Raw genomic sequence first — 18,407 nt, 5'->3', positions numbered from 1 at the left:
GCTCCCTCAGCTCCCCAGCTCTCTCAGCTCCCCCCCCGGCCCCCCTTAGCTCCTCCAGCTCTGCCCCCGTCGGCTCCCCCAGCTCTCCCCCCGGGCCTCAGCTCCCTCAGCTCCGCCCTGCCTAGGTCCCCAGCTCTCCCAGCTCCGCCCCGCGTCCCCCCTCGCCCTACCAGGCCCAGACAGGTTCCCTCCACGGTCACGTGGATGGAGTTGGCCACGGCGCGGCCCTGCTGGGTGTAGAAGGCGACGAAGCGGAAGGCGGGGGCCAGCTCCTCCGTGACCAGGACGGAGACCGAGGTCACGGGGGCCCGGGCCACGCGGTTCACGGACACGATCTGGCCCTTGTGCAGGACCTGATTGGGGGCGGGAGGAGGAGGAAGAGAGGGGCTCACTCTCTGCCCCGCCACAGTCTCCCCCATCTCTCTAGGCCGCTGGCCTGGTCCTCCCCAGCTCCCGACCCTCCTCACCATGTAGTAGAAGTGTCGGAAGGCGGAGGGGTCCGCGCTGACGGCCCTTAGCTCCAGGCTGAGGGTCTCCCCGGGGCGGGGGTCCCGGAGGTTGAGCCTCTCGATGGACAGGAAGCCGAAGCCCCCCGTGTTGGGGGTGCGGGCGGTGAGGGAGGCCTTTGCCGGGTAGGTGGTGCCCGCCGACACCTGCGAACGACAGGCAAGAACGCCTCTTAACGGCCTACCGGGGGACCCCAAGCCTCTGGCGGGTCCCCCGCCCGCCCCCCCGGTGCCCCGGCAGCCCCCGCTTACGGCCAAGTTGAGCTCCTGGACGTTGCGGGGGGTGTTGATGGGGATGGTGACTCTGCCCTTGGCGTCGGTGAGGAGCTGGGGGGCGGCGGCGGCGGCGGGGGACCCCCGCGGGGTGAACTGGGCGGAGACGTGGACGGGGATGCCGGGGGCCGGGGAGCCGGACACATCGCGGACCAGGGCCTGCACCGTGTGGATGTCGCCCTCCGGTCACCGCCAGCCAGCGGGACGGGGGGGACAAGGACGCCGAGAGCCCGTCGACGCCTGCACCCGGCCCTAAGGGCAGACACATCGTCCCCACACGGGCACACAACCTCACCCACACAGACCCATGATCCCCCTATGCACACACAACCAGACACACACAGACCCATGACCCCCATGCACACAGTCACACGCACACAGACACATGATCCCCCCTATGCACACACAACCACACTCACACAGACCCATGATCCCATGCACACACAATCATTCGCACACAGACCCATGATCCCCTTATGCACACCCAACCACACTGACACAGACCCATGATCCCCCCATGCACACCCAACGACACTGACACAGACCCATGATCCCCCCTATGCACACACAGTGCCACGCACACAGCCATGCGCGTGGACACACCATCTTCACACGCACACAGCAGTCAGTGGTGCACACAACGCCAGGCCCACAGCCGTGCACCCGCCGCCCGTCCGGTCGGTCTTGGGGCCCCGGGGTCCCGGGGTCCCGACCTGCAGCAGGAAGGCAGTCCCGGGCACGAGGTGTCTCTTGGTGGCGCCGAGGTCCAGGGACCACGGGGACGACACGAAGCGCAGGGAGGTTAACTCGGCTTCTTCCAGCTCCCCTCCTGCAGAGACGCGGGGACATCATTCCCCCATTCATTCATTCAACAGTATTTATTGAGCGCTTACTGTGTGCGGAGCACTGTACTAAGCGCTTGGGAAGTAGTCGGCAACATATCGAGACGGTCCCTACCCAACAATGGGCTCACAGTCTAGAAGGGGGAGACAGACAACAAAACACCTGGACGGGTGTCAAGTCGTCAGAACTGATAGAATTACAGCTAAATGCACATCGTTAACAAAATAAATAGAATAGTAAATCTGTACAAGTTAAATAAATAGCGTAATGAATCTCCAAACATATACACAGATGCTTCGGGGAGGGAAAGGAGGTAGGGCGGGGGGATGCGGAGGAGCAGAGGGAAAAGGGGGCTCAGTCTGGGAAGGCCACTTGGAGGAGGTGAGCTCTCAGTAGGGCTTTGAAGGAAGAGAGCTAGCTTGGTGGATGTGTGGAGGAAGGGCATTCCAGGCCAGGGGGTCGACCTTGTTCCCCCATTCATTCAGTCCTATTTATGGAGCGCTTACCGTCTGCAGGGCACTGGACTAAGTGCTTGGGAAGTCCAAGGTGGCCACATAGAGAGATGGTCCCTACCCGACGGCGGCCTCACACCAGAGACTGAGAGACCCGCGGGGGGATGATCAGAGACTGAGGGAGAGCCGGGGAGGGAGACCAGCGGCAGCAGAGCCAGAGAGACACAGCTGGGGATTAGAGGCTGAGAGACGCATCGGGGTCCCGGGGTCCTGGGGTCCCAAGGGAGACGCACCGGGGGACTCGATGACGGAGGCGGCCACGTAGAGGCGAGAGTCAAGGAGGGCGGCGCTGGAGAATTTCTCCCGAGCGGCGGACAGGTTGGCCCCCGCTAGCAGCACAGAGCACTTGCCCTCCTCCAGCTGCCAGGGACCAATCAATCAATCAATCAATCAATCAATCAATCGTATTTATTGAACGCTTACTGTGTGCAGAGCACTGGACTAAGCGCTTGGGAAGTACAAGTACAAGCCCACAGCCCCACCGGCTCTGCCCACAGACCCCCCCCAGGCCCCGCCCACAACCCGCCTCCCTGAGGCCCCGCCCACCGCCCTGAGGCCCCGCCCACAGTCCAATCAGCTCTGCCCTGGGACCCCAGGCCCCGCCCACAAACCTCCAGGCCCCGCCCACAGTCCAATCTGCTCTGCCCTCAGACCTCCAGGCTCCGCCCATCGACCTCTAGGTCCCGCCCACAAACCCCCAGGCCCCGCCCAGACCTCTAGGCCCCGCCCACCACCTTGAGGCCCCGCCCACAGCCCAGCCGGCTCCGCCCAGGCCCCGCCCACAAACATTTAGGCCCCACCCATAAACCTCCAGGCCCCGCCCACAGTCCAATCTGCTCCGCCTTCAGACCTCCAGGCCCCGCCCACAGACCTCCAGGCCCCGCCCACAAACCTTTAGGCCCCGCCCATAAACCTCCAGGTCCCGCCCACAAACCTCCAGGCCCCGCCCACAGTCCAATCTGCTCTGCGCAGACCTCCAGGCTCCGCCCACAGACCTCCAGGCCCCGCCCACAAACCTTTAGGCCCCGCCCATAAACCTCCAGGTCCCGCCCACAGACCTCCAAGCCCCGCCCACAAACCTCCAGGCCCCGCCCACGGTCCAGCCGGATCCGCCCCCAGGCCTCCAGGACCCGCCCACAAACCTCCAGGCCCCGCCCACAGTCCAATCTGCTCCGCCCTCGGACCTCCAGGGCCCGCCCACAAACCTCCAGGCCCCGCCCATAGTCCAATCGGCTCCGCCCCCCGCCCTCCAGGCCCCGCCCACAGTCCAATCTGCTCCGCCCCAGGCCTCCAGGCCCCGCCCACACGCCTGCAAGCCCCGCCCACTCGGCTCTAGGCTCCGCCCACCGACGCCCCTCGCCCCACCTTGAGCTGCTTCTCCAGGCCGCGGAGGTAGGACTTCTGGCCGCCCTCGGGCAGGATCCCAAAGCGCACGTAGGCCACGCCCTGCACCGGCCGCCCGTACACGTACCTGCCGGGGGCCCGGGGCCCGGGGTCAGCCGGGGACGGGACGGGACACAACGCGGGGAGAAAGCGGGGGCACCGGAGTAGGGATGGGGAGCACGGGAGGAGTGGTGGGACAGCACGGGGAGACAATCAATCAATCAATCAATCAATCGTATTTATTGAGCGCTTACTGTGTGCAGAGCACTGGACTAAGCGCTTGGGAAGTCCAAGTTGGCAACATAGAGAGACAGTCCCTACCCAACAGTGGGCTCACAGTCTAGAAGGCTCAGAGAGGGAGAAGAAGAGGGGTCGGGGGACGGGCTTACTTGGCCTCGATCTCCAAAGTCACGTCGCTGATGTCATTGGGGGTGACCAGGATGTGGGACTGCTCGGGGGTGATCTTCACCTCAAAGTTGGGGAGAACTGTCGGGGAGCACGGCCGAGGACTCCTCACAAGAGCTCAGGGACCCCGCCATCCCATTCACCCTCCACCCCCAAGGACCCCGGCCTCCCACTCCAAACCCCAGAGGGCCCCAGCATCCGGTCCCCACAGCTCTCACCATATTTCTTCACCTCAAACTCCACGCTGCGGTTCGAGTCCGGGGCGTTGGAGAAGTGGGCTGAGATTTTCCAGGTTCCGGGCCTAGGGAGGAGGATGGGGGAGGGGCTCCGTCCAGAATTTGGGGATCTCGGGGTGGGGGTGGGGGCTGAGATTTATTTTAACGTGGATCTCCCCCCTTCTAGACTGGAAGCTCCCTGTGGGCAGGGAACATGCCTACCAACACTGTTGTATCATCCTCTCCCAAGTGCTTAGTATGTGCTCTACACACAGTAAGTGCTCAATAAATACCACTGATCGATTGATGACCAGACTGTGAGCCCACTGTTGGGTAGGGCCCGTCTCTATATGTTGCCAACTTGTACTTCCCAAGCGCTTAGTACAGTGCTCTGCACACAGTAGGCGCTCAATAAATACGATTGATTGATTGATTGACCAACTCTGTTAAACTGTACTCTTCCAAGCGCGTAATACAGTAAGCACTCAAAAGATACCACTGAATGATGGATTGATTACCGTCTCTGTCTTATTCTCCCAAGCGTCTGGTCCAGTGCTGTGCCCACAGTAATTACTCGATAAAAACCACTGATTGAAAGATGGATTGAATACCCGCTCTGTTGTCCTCTTCCAAGCGCTTAGTCCAGTGCTCTGCACACAGTAGGCGCTCAATAAATTCCAGTGAAGGATGGATCGATCGATTGATCGAAGGGTCCCTGAGGGGGTGTCGTGGGGACTGACTGGGAGGGTCCCAAGGTCCTGAGTGTGAGAGGGAGAAAGGGGGACCCCCGACTTCAGAGGGCCCCCAGGGTGACTCACTCGGAGATATCGGGGATCAGCAGGTCATCCTGTAGGATGGACTTTGGGGAGAACATCTCCTTCCGCCGCACTTGAAGCCCCAGGGCGTTCTGTGGGGGAGAGGAGGGGTCAGGGGTCATCTTGGGGGGGTCAAGGGTCATCCTGGAGGGGGGTGGGATATGACCAGGACCACAGCCTACCCCGCACCGGCCGTCAGGACCCCAGGCCTGGTCCCGAGGTGGGGGTGGGGAGGGGGGAATGGATTTGGGGGTCAGGGAACTGGGTGGGGGGCTACTGGAGGGGGACCACCCGCTGTAAGGAGGGCGGCGGGGTTTTGGGGACGGGGGTCTCACTTGGACGGTGATCGTGACGGGATCCAAGGATGGGCGCATCGTGTGATCCAGCGCAAAGACCCTGAAACGAACTGGTGAGAGAAGGGGGAAGGGGCGTCAGCAGGAGGAAGGATGCAGCCCCCAGACCCACTCTTCTCTCTCTGCACCCCCGGCAGCTAGAGGAGGTCAGTCAGTCGGTCGTATGTATTGAGCGCTTACCGTGCGCAGAGCACCGTCCTAAGCGCTTGGGAGAGTCCAGTAGAACAATATACTTGCACACGCAAGCAGCGAATTATTTTTGTATAAGACAGGTCTACAAGCAGTAAGTTTATCCAGAACAAGGTGTGTGTAGAGTCGGGAAGCGTATTCTGATACACTTGCACACGCAAGCAGCCAATTATTTTTGTATAAGACAGGTCTACAAGCCGTAAGTTTATCCAGAACAAGGTGTGTGTAGAGTCGGGAAGCGTATCCTGATACACTTGCACACGCAAGCAGCCAATTATTTTTGTATAAGACAGGTCTACAAGCAGTAAGTTTATCCAGAACAAGGTGTGTGTAGAGTCGGGAAGCGTATCCTGATACACTTGCACACGCAAGCAGCCAATTATTTTTGTATAAGACAGGTCTACAAGCAGTAAGTTTATCCAGAACGAGGTGTGTGTAGAGTCGGGAAGCGTATTCTGATACACTTGCACACGCAAGCAGCCAATTATTTTTGTATAAGACAGGTCTACAAGCAGTAAGTTTATCCTGAACGAGGTGTGTGTAGAGTCGGGAAGCGTATCCCGACGTGCTGATTAGGGAAGGATCAGCGGTAAATTAATTCAGCAGGGAAGCAGCGTGGCCTCGTGGAAAGAGTCTTAGAACCAGAGGACCCAAGTTCTAATTCCAGCTCTGCCACTTGTCTGCTGTGTGACCTTGGGCAAGTCGCTTCACCTCTCCGGGCCTCGGTTCCCTCGTTGGCAAAATGGGGATTAAGACTGCGAGCCCCGTGTGGGACACGGACTGTGTCCAGTCTGATTAGTTTGTATCTACTCCAGTGTTTAGTACAGTGCCTGGCACACAGGAAGCCCTTAACAAATTCCCATTTAAGAAATGTGGGGCATGTGCCAGGAACCAGTTTATTCTGTAAAAGCAGCCATCTATAGGAGAATAGCAAGCGCTTAGAACAGTGCTTTGCACACGCTTAATAAATGCTATCATTATTATTATTATTATTTGTTCTGGCGAAATATATAAGCAGTGGGTAGGAAATATGTCTACCAACCGTTGTATTGTGCTCTTCCAAGCGCTTAGGATAGTGCTCTGTTTACAGTAAGCCCTCAATAAATACGATTGACTGTGGGCAGGGAATGTGTCTGCTAATTCTGTCGTATTGCACTCTCCCAAGCGCTTAGTACAGTGATCTGGACCTAGTAAGTGCTCAATAAACACCACTGAACGTGGGCAGGGAATGTGTCTAGTGACTCAGTTGTATTGGACTCTCCTAGGAGCTTAGTCCAGTGTTCTGCACAAGGTAAGGGCTCCATCATCATCATCATCATCAATCGTATTTATTGAGCGCTTACTGTGTGCAGAGCACTGTACTAAGCGCTTGGGAAGTACAAGCCCCATAAATATCATCACTTGGGTTTATCTTGTAAGAAGTGTGTGTGTGTGCGGGGGGCATCGGTAAATGTCTTGAGAACAGGGGGTGGGCAGGCAGCGGGTCTAGACCATCAGCTCGCTGTGTTTCCCGTTGTACTGTCCTCTCCTGAGCGCTTAGTCCAGTGTTCTGCACACAGTGAGCGCTCATTAAATAGGATGGAATGAAGTGTCTCCCCCGGGCCGGACCCCGGCCTCCCGCCGCCCGCCGTCGGTCCCGTCCCCGGGTACCGCGCTGCCCGGGGTTGTAGACGGGCTGGTCGGTCTGCAGGAAGAGGAAGCCCCGGCGGGAGGAGAAGAGCAGGTGGAGGCCCCGGGTGTCGGTGCTCCCGCCGCTCTCCCGCAGCCATGGAGACTTCACTATCAGCTGCATGCGCGGGGCCCCGCGGAGCTTCGTCAGGCCGCAGGCCGAGGCCTGCAACGCCGGCACCTGCACGGGTTGTGGGGGGGCGAGGAGGGGGGTGCTCAGCCACGGGCCCGGCCCACGGGACACCCGGGGACACGGACGGGGCCGCGGACGTGCCGTCGGTCAATCGTACGGTTTGAGCGCTTGCTGCGCGCGGCGCTTGGGGCAGGGCGATACCTCGGACGCGTTCCCTGCCCCAGAGGAGGAGCCGGTCACGGGCCCAGGCCCGGGCCGGGGGAAAAGGCCGCGGACGGGGCCGGGGCCCGGGGCCCAGGCCGGTACCTTCACTTGGAGCAGCAGGAAGTCTTTGTCGGCGTCCATGTGGAAGGGGACCTCGGGGGAGCAGGGGACGTGGACGTCGTTGGGGTTCCTGAGGTAGACGGTGCCCGAGACCCGCTGGCCGGGGGCCAGGCCCTGCAGCTGCACCGACACGGACAGCGGTGCGCCCAGGTGGACCACCCTGGGAGCCAGCAGCAGCAGCCTGCGCCCGGGACCGGCCGGTCAGCCGCCGCTCAGACGCACACATCCCCTGCAAGTGCTCCTCAGCCCCCCAACCCTGCTGCCCAGGGACCCAGCCTCCCCCGACTCTCATCGCTCCCCAGGGACCCAGCCCCCTCCCCTCTGCTCCCCAAACCCCGGCTCCCTCATGTCTACTGCCCCCCCAAGGACCCAACCCCCGCTCTCCCACCCCCCAAACCTCCTGCTGCTCCCCAGACTCCGTCTCCTCCACCCCCGCCGCTTCCCCAGGCCCCCCACGCCCTCGCCCCGACTACTCCTCAGCTCCCCCAGATCCCCGCTGCTCCCCAGTGGCATCCCCCCCACTCCCCTCGCTGCCCCCCACCCTATCCCCCCTCAGGGCCCGGGCCCCATCACCTTGGCTCCTGCTGGCTCAGGGCCAGGAGGCCCAAGGCCCACAGCAGGCCCCAGAGGAGCCTCATGGAGCCGGGGAGGAAGGCTGGAGGTGCCCACTGTCTGTCCGTCCGGCCGCCCGCTCCCCTCTGCCCTACCGCCCGAGGCCGGAGCCAGATAGACACTTGGACTTCGCTCCGCCCCTGCCCCCCAATACCGGGCACCGTCCCGGGAAATCATGTGATTTTGGGGAAAAGCAAACTGATGACGCCCCCTCCCCCCTCAGGGAGGCGTGGGGGGCGGGGGGCTAGGGAGAAGCGAGCACTGGTTGCCAGGCACGGCCCGCTCTGTGTGTGTTGGTGGGGGGGCGGTGGCAGGCTGCCCGAACAGGCCCTGGAAGCCAAGAGTTGGCTTGTGGAGGGCCCCTGCCCCTCCGTCTTTTAACCCCTGCTTTCCACCTTCCTCCCTCTTCTTCCTCCTGTCCTCCCTGGACCGTCAGCTCCCCGGGGACAGGGGTCCATCCCTCCTGCCTCTGCCCTCAGCACTGAGCATTTATATTGACTATACATAATTGTTTACACCAATGCCTGTCTCCCCCGCTTCTAATAATGATTGTGGTATTTGTTAAGCGCTTACCACGCGTCAGGCACCGTACTAAGCGCCGGGGTGGATGCAAGCAGATCGGGTTGGACACAGCCTCAGTCCACGTGGGGCTCACGGTCTCAATCCCCATTTTACAGGATGAGGGAACTGAGGCCTGGGGAAGTAAAGTGACTCGCCCGAGGTCACAGAGCCCATGAGCTTCCGACTCCGTAGTCTTTGCTCTATCCACTACGCCTTGCTGCTCGTCAAGACAGGAGGCTCATCGTGGGCAGGGAGCGTCGATACCGACTTTGTTGGATCGTCCAGTCCAGCACTCCGCACGTCGAATGATCGACTGAGGGCTGGGCAGGACCAGTGGGGTTAGGAAGGGGTCTTGGGCCACCCCAGGCTGGCTCCTGAACCCAGTTGCTAGCCCTGGCTGAATCACCCAAAGCCGGGAGGAAAGGGGGCCCCAGCGCCGGGAGGCCGCTGACCCGTTGACCAGACTGACCTCCGCAGCTGGGGCTCAAGGCCGGCCTCACTGGGGGAGGGACCGGCCTCAGCCGTCCCCTCAAACAATCGTTATTATTGAGCACTTACGGTGTGTGGAGCACTGGACTGAGCACCCAGGAGAGGACAGTAACAGAGTTGGTAGACACGTTCCTTGCCCACGAGAAGCTTACAGTCTAGAGGGGGAGGCAGACGTTAATATACATCAATCAATCATTTATTGAGCGCTTACTGTGTGCAGAGCACTGGACTAAGCGCTTGGGAAGTCCAAGTTGGCAACATATAGAGACGGTCCCTACCCAACAGTAGGCTCGCAGTCTAGAAGAATAAATTACGGATATTTACGTAAGTGCGGGGGGCTGAAGGTGGGGGTTACCGAAAGGGGAAAATCCAAACGCGAGGGCGACACAGAAGGGGGTGGGAGAAGAGGAAAGGAGGGGCTTAGTCGGGAAAGGCCTCTCGGAGGCTTTGAAGCGGGGGAGAGCCGCTGCCTGTCGGATATGAGGACGGAAGGCATTCCGGGCCAGAGGCAGGATGTGGGCGTGAGGTGGGTGGTGGGATAGGAGAGATCGGGGCACGGTGAGAGGGTTAGCATTAAGAGGAACCAAGTGTGTTGGCTAGGTGATATTGGGAGAATAGCGAAGTGAGGTAGGAAGGGGTGAGGGGATTGAGGGCTTTAAAGCTGATGGTGAGGAAGGGATGAGGGGATTGAGGGCTTTAAAGCTGATGGTGAGGAAGGGATGAGGGGATTGAAGGCTTTAAAGCCGATGGTGAGGCGTTTCTGTTTGAGGCGGAGGTGGATGGGCAACCACTGAAGGGTCTTGAGGAGTGGGGAAACACGGCCTGAGCGTTTTTTGGAGCAGCAGAGTGAGTGCAGTAGGGACTGGAGCAGGAGAAACAGGAGGCAGGAGGTCAGAGAGGAGGCAGTCCTCTGGACCCATCCCGCCCCTGTGTTGGGCTCCTCTCTGATAAATGGACACCACTCCACGCCCAGCAGCTGGGAGGACTTTATTGGGCTGATCCCAAACCAAGGGGAGGGGGAGAGAGAGAGAGAGAGTGTGACCCCAACCCTGCACGCAAAGCTCAATCCACACATCTGCACGGCCCGGACCCCATCCGGGCCTCTGCTAGGCCCCGCCAACCCCGGCCCCGGCCTCGAGGGGCTCGGCCTCACGGGGCCCAAGAGGCTCCGTGGCCAGACTTCTTCCAAGCCGCCCCGGGGGGCCCTCTGCCCTGCTTTGCCCTGCCCGCTGAAAGTGCTCCCGCCACCTCCGCTTGCTCCACCCGCAGTCTCCAGTCTCCGGGAAGGGGCACGTGCGGCTCCCCTGAGGTCCCCCGAGGCCCAGTGCCCCGGGGGGCGGGATGGGGAGGGTCCGCGGGTCAGAACGTCCTTCACGTCTCTGGCAGGCGGAGGAGGGTCCCGGAGGTGGTGGGGACGCTGCAGGGAAGGAAGGCGGCTGCGGTCTCGGACACGGGGGAGACGGGAGCCGCGGGGGGTCGGGGAAGGGGAGAACTCGCATCTTGGGTGGGGGGAGACTGTTCTACTCTTTGGGGGCGGGGATCGCGACAGGACGGGCCCCGGTCTGGACGGGTCCGTTTCTGGCAGAGGGGACGGGGCAGGCACTGACCAGTCTACCAGCTGGGCCCCGATGAGGTCGTGGACGTGGTAGGCCAGGCCCAGGGGCACGGTGGCCGGGGCCCGCCGCCGGGACAGGACTTCCGCCAGGAGCAGCTGCCGGTACCGCGCCTTCCGCACCATCCCCAGCACTGCCTGGCGCCCTGCGGGGAGACCACCGCGACGGGGACGCAGGGAAGGCGTCAGGTGCCGCCCCCGGCCCCTTCCCCCGTGCCACGGGCTGCCGGGCACGTGACGGGGAGGGCACGGGGCAAGGCGGCAGGTGGCAGAGAGGCTGCTGGGAGAGGGCAGGAAGCGGGGCAACGGGGCAGAGAGGCCGCTGGGAGAGGGACCGGGCGGGGAGTGTGGCGTACCTTTGACAAAAACCTTGACGAATCTCCCGGCCCCGGGCACTGCCAGCCACCAGCTCCCGGCGTCCCGCACGGTCAGGATTCCGGCATTCACCAGCTGCCTGGAGGAGCGGGAAGGAGCGGGAGAGGATGGGCCGGGCCAGCTAACTTGGGGGGGTCACCGGGGCCGGCCCTGCGGCTCGGGGCAGACCAGGGGCCCAGTTTCGGGGAAGGGAGCGGGAATCCGATGGTTCCATTGTGTCCTCCGATGGATGGGCAGGAGCGACAAACCCCAGGCCCAGACGGGTGACTGGAAGGCTGGGGCGGGGAACCGGGCTACGACTGTTCGGACCACTGTCGCCTCGGGAGGACTGTGGGGCTGGAAAAGCCCCATTTTCCAGTGTGTGTATGTGGGGACGATCAATCAGTGGAATTAACTGAGCACTAAGCGCTTGGGAGAATACCATCCGACGGAATTAGCGGACACGTCCCCAGCCGATAAACTTAGAGGGCTCTGTGACGGGGAGTCGGGGGCTGGGGGGGGCAGGACTCATGGCGGGGTGGGGCTCCGGGGGGGGAGGTCGCAACTCACGTGATCTCCTGGTCTCGGAAGCCAAAAGTCTGGGCCATCTGCTCCTGCTGGAAGCTGAGGTCCCCACAGGCCGGGAGCACCGAGTCCAGGAAGCGCTTCACCGTCCCCTCACATTTCCGCCCCCCAGACGCCACCAATGCCTGGCGGGAAGATGGTTGTCTGGGTCCCCACCCCCGGCCCTCCCCGTGCCACCAGGGGCCTTCTCCGCCTGCCCTCCCCCATCTCTGCCACCTGCTCTCCTGCCCCATTCCCTCCCCTGCCCCCGGCCAAGTGGCCCGACGCCCAGGCTTCCCATGCTCCGGCCCTCGCAGGCCCTCAGATACAATCTGCCCCCCTAATCAATCAATCGCATTTATTGGGCACTTACTGTGTGCAGAGCACTTCCCAAGTACAAGCTGGCAACATATAGAGACAGTCCCTCCCCAACCCCTAATGCTGCCCACCTAATAATAATGGCATTTATTAAGCGCTTTTACTATGTGCAAAGCACTGTTCTAAGCGCTGGGGAAGATACAAGGTGATCGGGTTGTCCCACGGGGGGCTCACAGTCTTCATCCCCATTTTACAGATAAGGGAACTGAGGCCCAGAGAAGCTAAGTGGCTTGCCCAAGTCCCACAGCTGACAATTGGTGGAGCCGGTATTTGAACCCCTGACCTCTGACTCCAGAGTCCGGGCTCTTTCCACTGAGCCACGCTGCTTCCCCTAATCCTGCCCACCTAATAATAATGGCATTTATTAAGCGCTTACTATGTGCAAAGCACTGTTCTAAGTGCTGGGGAAGATACAAGGTGATCGGGCTGTCCCACGGGGGGCTCACAGTCTTCATCCCCATTTTACAGATGAGGGAACTGAGGCCCAGAGAAGTGAAGTGACTTGCCCAAAGTCACACAGCTGACAATTGGCGGAGCCGGGATTTGAACCCTTGACCTCAGACTCCAAACCCCGGGCTCTTTCCACTGAGCCACGCTGCTTCCACCTCAGCTCCTTCCCCCTCCTGCTTGCCTTTACACTGCAGCACTGAACCCTTGCCGGACTAAAATCCCCCCCTGCACGTCCGACAACCTGCCCCCCACCATCTCCTAATGATAATAATAATAATAATAGTGGCATTTGTTAAGCGCTTACTATGTGCAAAGCACGGTTCTAAGCACTGTGGCGGGGGAATACAAGGTGATCAGGTTGTCCCACGTGGGGCTCACAGTCTTAATCCCCATTTTAATAATAATAATAATGGCATTTACAACCTGATTACCTTGCAACCTCCCCAGCGCTTAGAACAGTGCTTTGCAAATAGTAAGTGCTTTATAAATGCCATTATTATTATTAAGCACTTACTATGTGCAAAGCACGGTTCTAAGCGCTGGGGAGCTTACAAGGTGATCAGGTTGTCCCACGTGGGGGGCTCACAGTCTCAACCCCCGTTTTCCAGGTGAGGTCACCGAGGCCCGGAGAAGTGAAGCGACTTGCCCAAAGTCAGACAAGCGGTGGGGCTGGGATTTGAACCCGTGACCTCTGACTCCAAAGCCCGGGCTCTTCCCACTGAGCCACGCTGCTTCTCCTAGGGCTGGGAGGGTCGGCCTTGCCGTCCCCTGGGTCCCGGAAACTCCCTTGGAGGGGTGGGGCGGGAAAAACCGTGCTTACTCCGGACCCCCCTCGCTGACTCCATCGCTTCCCTGCTCTGCACACAGTAAGCGCTCAATAAATACGATTGATTGATTGATTGATTGATTCCCTGGGCCCCCCCCCCCCCCCCGGGTCCGGCCCCCCGCCCCACCTTCGCCTTGAAGTCCTCCGTGAAGACGATCCCCTGGGCATCGGCGTCGAATCCCAGCTGGAACAGCCGGACCTCCCCCTGCTCCCGCAGCTCGTTCTGTCGTCGGGGAGAAGGGGGCCGGGGACCCCCAGAGTCAGACCACCTATGGCGGCTCGGAGCGGGCCGAGGGGAATAATAATAATAATAATAATAATAATAATGATGGCATTTATTAAGCGCTTACTACGTGCCAAGCACCGTTCTTCTGTCTCCCCCTTTTAGACTGTGAGCCCACTGTTGGGTAGGGACTGTCTCTATGTGTTGTCAATTTGTACTTCCCAAGCGCTTAGTACAGTGCTCTGCACATAGTAAGTGCTCAATAAATACGATTGATTGATTCTAAGCGCTGAGGAGGTTACAGGGTGATCAGGTTGTCCCATGGGGGGCTCACGGTCTCCATCCCCATTTTCCAGATGAGGGAGCCGAGGCCCAGAGAAGTGAAGTGGCTTGCCCAAAGTCACACAGCTGCCAATGGGCAGAGCCGGGATTTGAACCCATGACCTCTGCCTCGAAAGCCCGGGCTCTTTTCCACGGAGCCACGCTGCGGAATCTCCTCCCCCCGAGATCTCAGTGCAGGCAGCCCAACGTGGGGGCGGTAATAATAATAATAATAATGGCATTTATTAAGCGCTTACTATGCGCAAAGCACTGTGGGCTAAACACTGTGCTAAGCGCTGGGGTGGACAAAAGACCATCAGGCGGGACGCGGGACTCCAGTCTAAGGGGGAAGGGCAACACCCCTGATCTCTGGATAGGAAACGGGCCCCTAGATCGTACTAATAATAATAATAATAATAATAATGACATTTATTAAGCGCTTACTATGTGCAAAGCACTGTTCTAAGCGCTGGGGAGGTTACAAAGTGATCAGGTTGTCCCACGGGGGGGCTCACAGTCTTAATCCCCATTTTACAGAGGAGGTAACTGAGGCCCAGAGAAGTGAAGTGACTTGCCCAGAGTCACACAGCAGACAATTGGCAGAGCCGGGATTGGAACCCATGACCTCCGGCTCCAAAGCCCGGGCTCTCTCCACTGAGCCGCGCTGCTTCTACTACTTCTACTACTGCGAGTCCCGGGTGCCAAACCGATCGGCCTGCATCCGTCCCAGCGCTCAGTACAGTGCCCGACACACAGCGAGCCCTTAACGCGTACCAGAATTATTCTCGACTTGTGGACTCTCCCAAGCGTTCAGTATACCGCCCATCTGGCCCCTAGGGTCGGCGGCTGTGGGGTGGGCTTCCTGGAGGTCAGGGGTCAGGGGTCGGCGCTCACCAGTTGCCGGTCCGCCGCCGTCCGGTCGGGCACGAGGCTGTAGATTTGGCTCTTCAGCACGATCGGGGGCAGCGCGTCCTCGAACAGGCGGCGGGGGAAGAGGCCGCCCAGCTCCCGCAACGCCCCCCGCACGGCGCCCGGGCCTGCTGTTGGGGGGACAGGGGTCACTGGGGGGGGGGGGCAGGGGTCACTGAGGGGCGGCAGCCCCGACCCCTGACCCCCGGTTTTATTAGTGCCGTTTGTTAAACGCTTAACAATAACACTAAGCGCTTAGTCCAGTGCTCTGCACACGGCAAGCGCTCAATAAATACGATCGAATGAACAATAATAATCATGGCACTGGTTAAGCGCGCACTATCATCATCATCAATCGTATTTATTGAGCGCTTACCGTGTGCAGAGCGCCGGACTAAGCGCTTGGGAAGTCCAAGTTGGCAACATACAGAGACGGTCCCTACCCAACAACGGGCTCACAGTCTAGAAGGGGGAGACGGAGAACAAAACCAAACATGCTAACAAAATAAAACCAATAGAATAGATAGGTACAAGTAAAATAAATAAATAAGTAGAGTAATAAATATGCACAAACATATATACATATATACAGGTGCTGTGGGGAAGGGAAGGAGGTAAGATGTGCCACACATCATTCTAAGCGCTGGGACGGATTACGAGTTCATATTAGGTTGCCAACTTGTCCTTCCCAAGCGCTTAGTACAGTGCTCTGTACACAATAAACGCTCAATGAACACGATTGAATGAATTCTAAGCACTGGGACAGATTACCAGTTCATATTATGTTGCCAACTTGTCCTTCCCAAGCGCTTAGTACAGTGCTCTGCACACAGTAAGCGCTCAATAAATACGACTGAATGAATTCTAAGCGCTGGGACAGATTACCAGTTCATATTATGTTGCCAACTTGTCCTTCCCAAGCGCTTAGTCCAGTGCTCTGCACACAGGAAGCACTCAATAAATACGACTGAATGAATTCTAAGCGCTGGGACAGATTACCAGTTCATATTATGTTGCCAACTTGTCCTTCCCAAGCGCTTAGTCCAGTGCTCTGCACACAGTAAGCACTCAATAAATACGACTGAATGAATTCTAAGTGCTGGGACAGATTATGAGTTCATATTATGGTGCCAACTTGTACTTCCCCAGCGCTTAGTACAGCAGGAAGCGCTCAATAAATACAATTGAATGAATGAATGAACAGGTTGGCCACGGTCCAAGCACCTACTAGGCTCAGTGGAAAGAGCCCGGGCTTGGGAGTCGGAGGTCATGGGTTCTAATCCCGGCTCCTCCACTTGTCAGCTGGGTGACTTTGGGCAGAACAGTTCTTCGCACATAGTAAGCGCTTAACAAACGCCATCATCATTATTATTACCATTATTCTCTGGGCCTCAGTTCCCTCATCCGGAAAACGGGGATGGAGACCGTGGGCCCCACGTGGGACAATCCGATGACCTTGTATTTCCCCCAGCGCTTAGAACAGTACTTGGCACATAGTAAGCGCTGAACAAATACCACAATTATTATTATTAGGTGCCAGGCGCTGTACTGAGCGCTGGAGTGGGTCCAGGCTAATCAGGACGGACACCGTCGCTGTCCCACATGGGCACCTGAGGCTCAGAGGTGGAAAAATTAGTGGTCCCTTGGTGTAATGGCTAGCACGCTGAACTTTGAATCCAGAGATCCGAGTTCAAATCTCGCTGGGACCTTTGTCTTAGAGAAGCAGCGTGGCTCAGTGGAAGGAGCCCGGGCTTTGGAGTCAGAGGCCACGGGTTCAAGTCCCGGCTCCGCCAACTGTCAGCTGGGTGAGTTGGGGCAAGTCACTTCACTTCTCTGGGCCTCAGTTACCTCATCTGTCAAATGGGGATTAAGACTGTGAGCCCCCCACGGGACAACCTGATCACCTTGTAACCTTCTCAGCGCTTAGAACAGTGCTTGACACATAGTAAGCGCTTAATAAATGCCATTATTAAAAAGACTTATCCGAGGTCCTTCAGCAGAGGACTTTCCGGTAGGGAGCCGGTAGGGGGCGCTCCTCCCCGCCGGGCTCTTGCCGCTAGGGGGCGCTCCTACTCGCCGGGCTCTTGCCGGTAGGGGGCGCTCCTACCCGCCGGGATGTTGCCGGTAAGGGGCGCTCCTACCTGCCGGGCTCGTGCCGCTAGGGGGCGCTCCTCCCCGCCGGGCTCTTGCCGCTAGGGGGCGCTCCTCCCCGCCGGGCTCTTGCCGGTAGGGGGCGCTCCTACCCGCCGGGCTCGTGCCGGTAGGGGGCGCTCCTACTCGCCTGGCTCGTGCCGGTAGGGGGCGCTCCTACTCGCCGGGCTCTTGCCGCTAGAGGGCGCTCCTCCCCGCCGGGCTCTTGCCGCTAGGGGGCGCTCCCACCCGCCGGGATGTTGCCGGTAAGGGGCGCTCCTACCCGCCGGGCTCTTGCCGGTAGGGGGCGCTCCTACCCGCCGGGCACGTGCCGGTAGGGGTCGCTCCTCCCCGCCGGGCTCGTACCGGTAGGGGGCGCTCCTCCCCGCCGGGCTCGTGCCGGTAGGGGGCGCCCCTCCCCGCCGGGCTCGTGCCGGTAGGGGGCGCTCCTCCCCGCCGGGCTCGTGCCGGTAGGGGGCGCTCCTTCCCGCCGGGCTCTTGCCGGTAGGGGGCGCTCCTTCCCGCCGGGCTCACGGTTCAACCGCCCCCGCCCCCGTTCCCATGGTTACCGTGGCAGCCCCGCGGCTCCTCCTCCGCCCCGTTCTCCTGCCGCCGCCGCTGCCGCTTGGGCCCGAAGGTGTCGGGGATCAGCCGGGGTCGCTTCCGGCTCATGACCCCCCGGCGTCCGGGCCCCGTAACGGCCGAGCCGGGGGAAACTGGGGCTCCGGACTTCCGGGGCCGCTCAGTGACGTCAGAGGTGCGGCAACCGTCGGGGGGAGACGGGCACGGCGCCCGCATTGGCTCCTCGCTCCATGACGTCACCAGGACAACGCGCCTGATTGGGCTGCCCCGCCGAGGACGGGGGAGGCCAGGACGCGCTCTCAGGGAAGCCACGCCCCCTCCTGGTGGGGGGCGGGGACTGCGTCCGCATTGGCTCCTCGCTCCGTGACGTCACCCGGGCGGCGCGCCTGATTGGGCGGCCTCGCCGCAGAGGGAGCGAGGCCAGGCTGCCCTCCTCACGGAGACCACGCCCCCTCCTGGTGGGGGCGAGGACGGCGCCTGCATTGGCTCCTCGCGCGCCATGACGTCACCCTGGCGGCGCGCCTGATTGGGCGGCCCCACCAAGGTTGGGGGGAGACCAGGCCGCGCTCTTCAGGGAGGCCACGCCACCTCCTGGTGGGGGGCGGGAACTGCGTCCGCATCGGCTCCTCGCTCCATGACGTCACCCGGGCGAGGCGCCTGATTGGGCAGCGCCGCCGATGGCGGAGGCCAATCATTCATTCATTCATTCAATCGTATTTATTGAATTTATTATACCCGTATTTATTACCCACTGTTGGGTAGGGACCGTCTCTGTTG

The 18,407-nt window shown here is 60.3% G+C and overlaps 2 protein-coding genes across 4 annotated transcripts in view; both read right to left on the bottom strand.

Annotated features, from left to right (window-relative positions):
• LOC119946756 (complement C4-like) overlaps nucleotides 1-8,291 on the bottom strand; it is a 30,236-nt gene extending 21,945 nt beyond the window's left edge. Inside the window, exons 1-13 of the mRNA XM_038768204.1 lie at nucleotides 8,193-8,291; nucleotides 7,602-7,800; nucleotides 7,145-7,343; nucleotides 5,288-5,358; nucleotides 4,956-5,044; nucleotides 4,141-4,223; nucleotides 3,907-4,003; nucleotides 3,500-3,605; nucleotides 2,368-2,494; nucleotides 1,493-1,608; nucleotides 759-938; nucleotides 468-653; nucleotides 171-353 (exon numbers count right to left, since the gene is read on the bottom strand). Of these exons, the coding sequence (XP_038624132.1) occupies nucleotides 171-353; nucleotides 468-653; nucleotides 759-938; nucleotides 1,493-1,608; nucleotides 2,368-2,494; nucleotides 3,500-3,605; nucleotides 3,907-4,003; nucleotides 4,141-4,223; nucleotides 4,956-5,044; nucleotides 5,288-5,358; nucleotides 7,145-7,343; nucleotides 7,602-7,800; nucleotides 8,193-8,257 (1,701 nt within the window). The 5' untranslated portion in view covers nucleotides 8,258-8,291. The remainder of the gene's footprint in view (nucleotides 1-170; nucleotides 354-467; nucleotides 654-758; nucleotides 939-1,492; nucleotides 1,609-2,367; nucleotides 2,495-3,499; nucleotides 3,606-3,906; nucleotides 4,004-4,140; nucleotides 4,224-4,955; nucleotides 5,045-5,287; nucleotides 5,359-7,144; nucleotides 7,344-7,601; nucleotides 7,801-8,192) is intronic.
• Nucleotides 8,292-10,260: 1,969 nt separating this feature from the next.
• Nucleotides 10,261-17,958, bottom strand: STK19 (serine/threonine kinase 19). 3 transcript variants are annotated; one of them, XM_038768620.1, is made up of 7 exons: nucleotides 17,618-17,958; nucleotides 14,904-15,070; nucleotides 13,593-13,688; nucleotides 11,818-11,957; nucleotides 11,250-11,347; nucleotides 10,889-11,039; nucleotides 10,261-10,698 (listed from the first exon to the last, which is right to left on the bottom strand). In XM_038768620.1, exons 1-7 carry the CDS (start codon nucleotides 17,844-17,846, stop codon nucleotides 10,653-10,655), a joined length of 927 nt encoding a protein of 308 aa, XP_038624548.1. In that variant the 5' UTR covers nucleotides 17,847-17,958; the 3' UTR covers nucleotides 10,261-10,652. The 3 variants fall into 3 exon arrangements, with proteins under 3 accessions (XP_038624548.1, XP_038624550.1, XP_038624549.1); XM_038768622.1 differs by having other exon boundaries at nucleotides 14,904-15,046; nucleotides 17,618-17,954; XM_038768621.1 differs by having other exon boundaries at nucleotides 14,904-15,049; nucleotides 17,618-17,953.
• Nucleotides 17,959-18,407: the final 449 nt, after the last annotated feature.

This window comes from Tachyglossus aculeatus, chromosome Y4 (genome assembly GCF_015852505.1).
Source record: "Tachyglossus aculeatus isolate mTacAcu1 chromosome Y4, mTacAcu1.pri, whole genome shotgun sequence".
Classification (NCBI taxonomy): Eukaryota; Metazoa; Chordata; class Mammalia; order Monotremata; family Tachyglossidae; genus Tachyglossus; species Tachyglossus aculeatus.
This window is presented reverse-complemented; position numbering and strand designations above follow the sequence as displayed.